At 63.2% G+C, this 10,681-nt stretch overlaps 1 protein-coding gene and 1 long non-coding RNA gene across 2 annotated transcripts; both read right to left on the minus strand.

Annotated features, from left to right (window-relative positions):
* Positions 1 to 488: 488 nt before the first annotated feature.
* On the minus strand, positions 489 to 3,856 carry LOC121344210 (autotransporter adhesin BpaC-like; the record flags this gene model as incomplete). Its single annotated transcript, XM_041419970.1, has 2 exons — positions 3,849 to 3,856; positions 489 to 3,785 (listed from the first exon to the last, which is right to left on the minus strand). Coding segments are annotated over exons 1-2 (3,305 nt in total), but the record flags the coding sequence as incomplete, so codon positions are not given.
* Positions 3,857 to 3,898: 42 nt separating this feature from the next.
* LOC121344212 lies at positions 3,899 to 10,674 on the minus strand. Its single transcript, XR_005953808.1, has 4 exons — positions 10,633 to 10,674; positions 8,662 to 8,718; positions 4,934 to 5,023; positions 3,899 to 3,993 (listed from the first exon to the last, which is right to left on the minus strand). It is a non-coding gene; the product is annotated as an uncharacterized LOC121344212 (long non-coding RNA).
* Between the last annotated feature and the right edge of the window lie 7 nt (positions 10,675 to 10,681).

Consider the following 10,681-nt stretch of genomic DNA (forward strand, 5'->3'; position numbering starts at 1 on the left):
TCTCGCTGTCCCCTCATTGTCCCCTCAATGTCCACTCGCTGTCCCCTCAATGTCCCCTCACTGTCCTCTCGATGTCCCCTCACTGTCCCCTCACTGTCCCCACAATGTCCCCTCATTGTCCCCTCAATGTCCTCTCAATGTCCTCTCACTGTTCCCTGACTGTCCCCTCGATGTCCTCTCAATGTCCCCTCATTGTCCCCTCGCTGTCCCCTCACTGTCCCCTCGCTGTTCCCTCGCTGTCCTCTCAATGTCCCCTCACTGTCCCCTCGATGTCCTCTCGATGTCCCCACAATGTCCCCTCACTGTCCCCTCACTGTCCCCTCACTGTCCTCTCAATGTCCCCTCACTGTCCCCTCACTCCCCCCTCATTGTCCCCTCACTGTCCCCCCAATGTCCCCTCACTGTCCCCTCAATGTCCCCTCACTGTCCCCCCAATGTCCACTCAATGTCCTCTCACTGGCCCCTGACTGTCCCCCCCTTGTCCCCACCTGCTGCAGGCGCCCGATGCGGGCGGCGATGTCCCCTCGGTGGCCACCGATGACGTCCCCGCGGTGGCCGCCGTCCCCCCCGTGCCGGTGGCCGATGTCCCCAGCGCGATGGCTGATGTCCCCAGAGCGGTGGCCGATGTCCCCAGGCCGATGGCCGATGTCCCCAGGCCTGTGGCCGATGTCCCCAGGCCGATGGCCGATGTCCCCAGGCCTGTGGCCGATCTCCCCAGGCCGATGACCAGTGTCCCCAGAGCGATGGCCGATGTCCCCAGGCCGATGACCAGTGTCCCCTCGGTGGCCAATGTCCCCTGGTCGGTGGCCGATGTCCCCAGGCCTGTGGCCGATCTCCCCAGGCCGATGACCAGTGTCCCCAGAGCGATGGCCGATGTCCCCAGGCCGATGACCAGTGTCCCCTCGGTGGCCAATGTCCCCTGGTCGGTGGCCGATGTCCCCAGGCCTGTGGCCGATCTCCCCAGGCCGATGACCAGTGTCCCCAGAGCGATGGCCGATGTCCCCAGGCCGATGACCAGTGTCCCCTCGGTGGCCAATGTCCCCTGGTCGGTGGCCGATGTCCCCAGGCCTGTGGCCGATCTCCCCAGGCCGATGACCAGTGTCCCCAGAGCGATGGCCGATGTCCCCAGGCCGATGACCAGTGTCCCCTCGGTGGCCAATGTCCCCTGGTCGGTGGCCGATGTCCCCAGGCCTGTGGCCGATCTCCCCAGGCCGATGACCAGTGTCCCCAGAGCGATGGCCGATGTCCCCAGGCCGATGACCAGTGTCCCCTCGGTGGCCAATGTCCCCTGGTCGGTGGCCGATGTCCCCAGGCCTGTGGCCGATCTCCCCAGGCCGATGACCAGTGTCCCCAGAGCGATGGCCGATGTCCCCAGGCCGATGACCAGTGTCCCCTCGGTGGCCAATGTCCCCTGGTCGGTGGCCGATGTCCCCAGGCCTGTGGCCGATCTCCCCAGGCCGATGACCAGTGTCCCCAGAGCGATGGCCGATGTCCCCAGGCCGATGACCAGTGTCCCCTCGGTGGCCAATGTCCCCTGGTCGGTGGCCGATGTCCCCAGGCCTGTGGCCGATCTCCCCAGGCCGATGACCAGTGTCCCCAGAGCGATGGCCGATGTCCCCAGGCCGATGACCAGTGTCCCCTCGGTGGCCAATGTCCCCTGGTCGGTGGCCGATGTCCCCAGGCCTGTGGCCGATCTCCCCAGGCCGATGACCAGTGTCCCCAGAGCGATGGCCGATGTCCCCAGGCCGATGACCAGTGTCCCCTCGGTGGCCAATGTCCCCTGGTCGGTGGCCGATGTCCCCAGGCCTGTGGCCGATCTCCCCAGGCCGATGACCAGTGTCCCCAGAGCGATGGCCGATGTCCCCAGGCCGATGACCAGTGTCCCCTCGGTGGCCAATGTCCCCTGGTCGGTGGCCGATGTCCCCAGGCCTGTGGCCGATCTCCCCAGGCCGATGACCAGTGTCCCCAGAGCGATGGCCGATGTCCCCAGGCCGATGACCAGTGTCCCCTCGGTGGCCAATGTCCCCTGGTCGGTGGCCGATGTCCCCAGGCCTGTGGCCGATCTCCCCAGGCCGATGACCAGTGTCCCCAGAGCGATGGCCGATGTCCCCAGGCCGATGACCAGTGTCCCCTCGGTGGCCAATGTCCCCTGGTCGGTGGCCGATGTCCCCAGGCCTGTGGCCGATCTCCCCAGGCCGATGACCAGTGTCCCCAGAGCGATGGCCGATGTCCCCAGGCCGATGACCAGTGTCCCCTCGGTGGCCAATGTCCCCTGGTCGGTGGCCGATGTCCCCAGGCCTGTGGCCGATCTCCCCAGGCCGATGACCAGTGTCCCCAGAGCGATGGCCGATGTCCCCAGGCCGATGACCAGTGTCCCCTCGGTGGCCAATGTCCCCTGGTCGGTGGCCGATGTCCCCAGGCCTGTGGCCGATCTCCCCAGGCCGATGACCAGTGTCCCCAGAGCGATGGCCGATGTCCCCAGGCCGATGACCAGTGTCCCCTCGGTGGCCAATGTCCCCTGGTCGGTGGCCGATGTCCCCAGGCCTGTGGCCGATCTCCCCAGGCCGATGACCAGTGTCCCCAGAGCGATGGCCGATGTCCCCAGGCCGATGACCAGTGTCCCCTCGGTGGCCAATGTCCCCTGGTCGGTGGCCGATGTCCCCAGGCCTGTGGCCGATCTCCCCAGGCCGATGACCAGTGTCCCCAGAGCGATGGCCGATGTCCCCAGGCCGATGACCAGTGTCCCCTCGGTGGCCAATGTCCCCTGGTCGGTGGCCGATGTCCCCAGGCCTGTGGCCGATCTCCCCAGGCCGATGACCAGTGTCCCCAGAGCGATGGCCGATGTCCCCAGGCCGATGACCAGTGTCCCCTCGGTGGCCAATGTCCCCTGGTCGGTGGCCGATGTCCCCAGGCCTGTGGCCGATCTCCCCAGGCCGATGACCAGTGTCCCCAGAGCGATGGCCGATGTCCCCAGGCCGATGACCAGTGTCCCCTCGGTGGCCAATGTCCCCTGGTCGGTGGCCGATGTCCCCAGGCCTGTGGCCGATCTCCCCAGGCCGATGACCAGTGTCCCCAGAGCGATGGCCGATGTCCCCAGGCCGATGACCAGTGTCCCCTCGGTGGCCAATGTCCCCTGGTCGGTGGCCGATGTCCCCAGGCCTGTGGCCGATCTCCCCAGGCCGATGACCAGTGTCCCCAGAGCGATGGCCGATGTCCCCAGGCCGATGACCAGTGTCCCCTCGGTGGCCAATGTCCCCTGGTCGGTGGCCGATGTCCCCAGGCCTGTGGCCGATCTCCCCAGGCCGATGACCAGTGTCCCCAGAGCGATGGCCGATGTCCCCAGGCCGATGACCAGTGTCCCCTCGGTGGCCAATGTCCCCTGGTCGGTGGCCGATGTCCCCAGGCCTGTGGCCGATCTCCCCAGGCCGATGACCAGTGTCCCCAGAGCGATGGCCGATGTCCCCAGGCCGATGACCAGTGTCCCCTCGGTGGCCAATGTCCCCTGGTCGGTGGCCGATGTCCCCAGGCCTGTGGCCGATCTCCCCAGGCCGATGACCAGTGTCCCCAGAGCGATGGCCGATGTCCCCAGGCCGATGACCAGTGTCCCCTCGGTGGCCAATGTCCCCTGGTCGGTGGCCGATGTCCCCAGGCCTGTGGCCGATCTCCCCAGGCCGATGACCAGTGTCCCCAGAGCGATGGCCGATGTCCCCAGGCCGATGACCAGTGTCCCCTCGGTGGCCAATGTCCCCTGGTCGGTGGCCGATGTCCCCAGGCCTGTGGCCGATCTCCCCAGGCCGATGACCAGTGTCGAGGGGGCGGCTGCTGGGCGGGGGCGGCCCCTCCCTCACTGCCGCATACACCTGGGACAGGTACGGGCACTCAGGGGGGCCCCGGGCACCTGGGGGGGGCTGGGTCCCCCCGCGGCCCCCCCGTGGGGGGGGGGAGGGGGCGGCTGCTGGGCGGGGGCGGCCCCTCCCTCACTGCCGCATACACCTGGGACAGGTACGGGCACTCAGGGGGGCCCCGGGCACCTGGGGGTACCTGGGGGGCACCTGGGGACACCTGGGGATACCTGGGGGACACCTGGGGGCTCCTGGGGGCACCTGGGGGCTCCTGGGGGCTCCTGGGACAGGTACGGGCACCTGGGGGTTCAATTCTGGGGCACTTTTAGGGCACTTTTTGGGGCAATTCTGGGTCAGTTTTAGGGCAGTTCCGGGGCACTTTTAGGGCACTTTTGGGGCAGTTCTGGGGCACTTTTAGGGCACTTTTTGGGGCAGTTTAGGGGCAGTTCCGGGCCAGTTTTAGGGCAGTTTTGGGTCAATTCTGGGGCACTTTTAGGGCAATTCTGGGTCAATTTTAGGGCAATTTTGGATCAGTTCCAGGGCTCTTTTAGGGCAATTTTAGGGCAGTTTAGGGGCAGTTCTGGGACAATTTTGGGGCAGTTCTGGGGCAATTTTGGGGCAGTTCTGGGGCACTTTTGGGGCAGTTCTGGGGCACTTTTAGGGCACTTTTTGGGGCAATTCTGGGTCAGTTTTAGGGCAGTTTTGGGGCAGTTCTGGGGCAGTTTTGGGGCAGTTTTGGGTCAATTCCGGGGCACTTTTAGGGCAATTCTGGGTCAATTTTAGGGCAGTTCTGAAGCTCCGCCCCCAGCGGCAGGGGTGGGTGATGTCACAATCACGTGGTGCGGAAGTGGGCGGTACTTCACACACGCACCGCAGACCCCGCCCCGCAGTTCTGGGGCACTTTTGGGGCAGTTTTGGGTCAATTCCGGGGCTCTTTTAGGACAATTCTGGGTCAATTTTAGGGCAGTTCTGAAGCTCCGCCCCCAGCGGCAGGGGTGGGTGATGTCACAATCACGTGGTGCGGAAGTGGGCGGTACTTCACACACGCACCGCAGACCCCGCCCCCCTCGGCCCACGCCCCGCCCCCTCACCGATGACGCGACGCTCTCCAGGAAGCGGCCAATCACAGCGCGCCTCTCGCCTGGCAGCCAATCATCGCTCCCTTCCGGCTCTGGCTCAGCCTGAGGGCGACCAATGGAGAGAGGGGTCAGGCTGGTGCCGGCCAATGAGCGGAGGGGAGGGCGGGGCCAGGCGGGGCCCCGCCCCCTGTGGGGCTGAATGGAGAAAAGCGTTGGGGACATTTGGGGACATTTGGGGACACGGAGGGGCGGGGCCTTCCCCCACCCCCAGCTGTGACGTCATGGCCACAACTGGGGGGGGAGAATTTCGGGGCCTTCCCGTGACGTCACGGTTGGGGGCGTGGCCAAGGGGACCCCGCGACGCCCACGGGGAGCGGGAAGGGGATGGCGACACTCGGGACAGGGTGACACCGAGACAGGGTGACACCGAGACAGGGTGACACCAGGACAGGGTGACACTGGGGACAGGGTGACACCGGGACAGGGTGACACCGGGACAGGGTGACACGGGGACAGGGTGACACTGGGACAGAGTGACACTGAGAAACAGGGTGAAACCGAGACAGGGTGACACCAGGACAGGGTGACAGCGGGACAGGGTGACACGGGGACAGGGTGACACTGAGACAGGGTGACACCGAGACAGGGTGACACCGAGACAGGGTGACACAGGGACAGGGTGACACAGGGACAGGGTGACACTGGGGACGGTGACACTGAGACAGGGTGACACAGGGACAGGGTGACGCTGGGGAGGGTGACACTGAGACAGGGGGACACAGGGACAGGGCGACACGGGGCCAGGGTGACACCGGGACAGAGTGACACTGAGGAACAGGGTGACACATTGGGACAGGGTGACACCAGGACAGGGTGACACAGGGACAGGGTGACACTGGGACAGGGTGACACTGAGGAACAGGGTGACACCGGGACAGGGTGACACAGGGACAGAGTGACACTGAGGAACAGGGTGACACTGAGGAACAGGGCGACACGGGGACAGGGTGACACTGGGACAGGGTGACACAGGGACAGGGTGACACACTAGGACAGGGTGACACTGGGGACAGGGTGACACCGAGACAGGGTGACACCGGGACAGGGTGACACGGGGGCAGGGTGACACCAGGACAGGGTGACACACTCGGGACAGGGTGACACTGGGACGGCAACACTCGGGACAGGGTGACACCAGGACAGGGTGACACCGGGACAGGGTGACACTGGGGACAGGGTGAGACAGGGTGACACAGGGACAGGGTGACACCAGGACAGGGTGACACTGGGGACACGTGAGCAGAGCCCCGGGACACCCCCAGGGTGACACGGGAGGGACACGTGACCCCAAACATGGGTGACCAGAGTGACCCACGGCCAGAGTGACCAACAACCACCCTGACCAATAACCAGAGTGACCCATGGCCAGAGTGACCAACATCAGAGTGACCCACTGCCACGAGTGACCCACAGCCAGAGTGACCCACGGCCAGAGTCACCAACAGCCCGAGTGACCAACAACCACCCTGACCAATAACCAGAGTGACCCATGGCCAGAGTGACCAACATCAGAGTGACCCACGGTCACCAGTTAGCCATGGCCAGAGTGACCCACAGTGACCAACAGCCAGACTGACCAATAACCAGAGTGACCCACGGTCATGAGTGACCCACAGTGACCCACAGCCACGAGTGACCCACAGCCAGTGCCCAACAGCCAGAGTGACCAATAACCAGAGTGACCCATGGTCAGAGCAACCCAGGGTCACCAGTGACCAACAGCCAGAGTGACCAATAATCAGAGTGACACAGAGCCATGAGTGACCAACAACCACACAGCCAGTGATCAATAACCAGAGTGACCCATGGCCAGAGTGACCCACGGCCAGAGTGACCAACAGCCAGAGTGACCAATAATCAGAGTGACACAGAGCCATGAGTGACCAACAACCAGAGTGACCCATGGCCAATAACCAGATTGACCCACATTCAGAGTGACCCACAGCCAGACTGACCAATAACCACCCTGACCAAGAACCAGAGTGACCTACGGTCAGAGTGACTAACAGTCAGCCTGACCAACAACCAGAGTGACCCACAGTGACCACAGCCAGAGTGACCAATAACCACCCTGACCAATAACCAGTGTGACCTACAGCCAGTGACCAATAACCAGAGTGACCCACGGCCAGAGTGACCCCCAGCGCCCCCCGGCCAGGCTGGTCACACACCCTGTGACCCGCGGTCACACAGTCACCGTGCCGCCCCCTCCCCCACGCCGCGGTGACCCTCCCCCACTGTCCCCTCGGTGTCCCCGCTGTCCCCTCGGTCCCCCCGTGTCCCCTCGTGTCCCCGCTGTCCCTCACCGTCCCCGCGTGCCGCTGCCGTGTCCGGCCCCGCGTGGTGACACCGCGTGGTGACACCGGCACCGCGTGAGTCACCGGCCCGCGTGGGTGTCCCCTCCCCTCCCCCCGCCCGACACCGTGACGTCAGCCGGATGCCCGTGACGGAGAGGGGGGAGGGGGAATCCCGGCCGGGGGACACGGGGTGGGGACACGGGGGGACACTGGGGGGGACACGGGGTGGGGGACACAGGGGGGGACATTGGGGGACACGGGGGGGACACAGGAAATGGGACACGGGAGGACACATGGCGGGGACAGGACATGGGGGACACCGGGGGACAGGTGGGGAGGACACGGGTCACAGGGGGACACGGGGGACACACACGTGGTGACACGGAGAGGGCACGTGGGGACGCCCAGGGACACGCGGGGTGACACACGGGGTGACACGGGGACACGCAGGGTGACGTGAGGACAGGGGACACCCGGGGACACGTACAGCCCCACAGTGACACAGCTGGGACACACGTGTGACACCCGTGTCACCGCTGTGCCCTGCCTGGGGTGGCCCTGGGACATTGGGGGACCCTGGGGTGTCCCTGTGGCACTGAGGTGTCCCTGGGGTGTCCCCAAGGCGTCCCCAGGATGTCCCTGTGACATTGGGGTGTCCCCATGGTGTCCCCGGGGTGTCCCCAGGGTGCCCCCAGGGTGTCCCTGTCTGTCCCCAGGGTGTCCCCGGGGTGTCCCTGTCTGTCCCCAGGGTGTCCCCAGGGTGTCCCTGGACCCGGGGGAGCCGCGGGGGGGGAGGGGCAGAGTGACCTGGGTGTGTGATACAGGCGTCACACTGTCCTACAGGTGTCACACAGGTGTGACATTGTCCTGTGGGGGGTGACACAGGTGTGACAGTGTCCTCTGAAGGTGCCACATGTGTGACACTGTCATACTCTGTGTCACACACACACACACACCCAGTGTCACACACCTGGCAGGGTGTCACTGTCACACCCTGTCACACACACACCTGGTGACACTGTCACACCCGGTGTCACACACACACACACCCACCCGGTGTCACTCACACCTGGTGTCACTGTCACACCCGGTGTCACACACACCTGGACAGTGTGACACTGTCACACCCTGTCACACACACACCTGGTGTCACTGTCACACTCGGTGTCACTCACACCCAGCGTCACTCACACCTCGCAAGGTGACACTGTCACACCCGGTGTCACACACACACCCGGTGTCACTCACACCCAGTGTCACTCACACCTCACTCACACCCGACCTGGCAGGCAAGGTGACACTGTCACACCTGGTGTCACTCACACCCGCTGTCACTCACACCTGGCAAGGAGGGGGCAGGGCCGTGGGGGGAGGGGCACTCACGTGTCCACGGCTCCGGTCCGGTGGGGGGAGGGGCTACGCGCCGGCCATGGCCTGGGACTGGGGGGGGACAGAGCCTTACTGGGAGCACTGGGAGCACTGGGAAGCCCCTCCCCCCTCCCAGTGCCATACTGGGACCAGCAGGGCCCAGGGAGCTGCTCCCCAGTATGACCAGTGCTCCCAGTATGACCAGTACCAGTGCTCCCAGTATGACCAGTACCAGTGCTCCCAGTATAACCAGTATGACCAGTACCAGTGCTCCCAGTATCCCCAGTATGACCAGTACCAGTGCTCCCAGTATGACCAGTACCAGTGCTCCCAGTATCCCCAGTATGACCAGTACCAGTGTTCCCAGTATGACCAGTACCAGCATTCCCAGTATCCCCAGTATGACCAGTACAACCAGTACCGCTGTTCCCGGTATCCCCAGTAGCTCCCAGTAAGACCCTTCCCCACCATTCTGAGGCCCCAGTGCTCCCAGTGCTCCCAGTATCTCACACGCTTGGCTCCAGTAACACCCCCACCCCCCATACCCAGCTCCCAGTGTTCCCAGTATAACCAGTAGTGGCTGTTCCCAGCTCCCGGTAACACCAGTAACACCAGTAGCCATCATTCCCAGTAACACCAGTAACTGTTGTTCCCAGTAACACCAATGACTGTTATTCCCAGCTCCCAGTAACACCAGTAACCATCGCTCCAGTAACACCAGTAACCGTCACTCCCAGTAACACCACTAACTGTCACACCCAGTTACACCAGTAACTGTTATTCCCAGCTCCCAGTAACACCAGTAACCATCGCTCCCAGTAACACCAGTAACACCAGTAACTGTCACTCGAGGTAACACCAACTGTCACCACAACACCAGTAACTGTTATACCCTATACCCAGCTGCCAGTAACACCGGTAACCGTCACTCCCAGTAACACCAGTAACTGTCACTCGAGGTAACACCAGTAACCATCACTCCCAGTAACACCAGTAACTGTTATACCCAGCTGCCAGTAACACCGGTAACCGTCACTCCCAGTAACACCAGTAACTGCCACTCCCAACTCCCAGTAACACCAATAACTGTCATTCCCAGTAACACCAGTAACTGTCATTCCCACTAATACCAATAACCGTCACTCCCAGTAAAACCGGTAACTGTCACTCCCAGCTCACAGTAACACCAGTAACCGTTACCCCCAGTAACACCGGTAATGCCAGTAACCGTCACTCCCAGTAACACCAGTAACTATCACCTCCAGTAACACCAGTAACCGTCATTCCCAGCTCCCAATAACACCAGTAACCGTTACCCCCAGTAACACCGGTAACTGTCACTCCCAGTAACACCAGTAACCGTCACTCAGTAACACCAGTATAACACCAATAATTGTCACTCCCAGTAACACCGGTAACTGTCACTCCCAGCTTCCAGTAACACCAATAACTGTCATTCCCAGTAACACCAGTAACTGTCACTCCCAGTAACACCGGTAACACCAGTAACTGTCACTGCCAGTAACACCAGTAACCCTCACTCCCAGCTCCCAGTACAATCTGCTATTCCCAGTGCTCCCAGTACAAATACACACAGAGCTCCCAGTACACAAACACCTCCTGGTCCAGCTCCCAGTGCTCCCAGTACAACCCTTACCCTGTTCCCAGTACAGCTCTTACCCCACTCCCAGCACTCCCAGTACAACCCTTACCCAGCTCCCAGTGCTCCCAGTACAGCCCTTACCCCGTTCCCAGTGCTCCCAGTACAGCCCTTACCCTGTTCCCAGTACAGCCTTCACCCTTGCCCCCGGCTCCCAGTGCTCCCAGTACAGCCCTTACCACATTCCCAGTACAGCCTTCACCCTTGCCCCTAGCTCCCAGTGCTCCCAGTCCCTCCCAGTGCTCCCAGTACAGCCGTTACTCCCATTCCCAGTGCTCCCAGTACAGCCCTTACCCCGTTCCCAGTGCTCCCAGTACAGCCCTTACCCCGTTCCCAGTACAGCCTTCACCCTTGCCCCCAGCTCCCAGTCCCTCC

This window comes from Onychostruthus taczanowskii, unplaced genomic scaffold, assembly GCF_017590055.1.
Source record: "Onychostruthus taczanowskii isolate IOZ18803 unplaced genomic scaffold, ASM1759005v1 scaffold627, whole genome shotgun sequence".
Classification (NCBI taxonomy): domain Eukaryota; kingdom Metazoa; phylum Chordata; class Aves; order Passeriformes; family Passeridae; genus Onychostruthus; species Onychostruthus taczanowskii.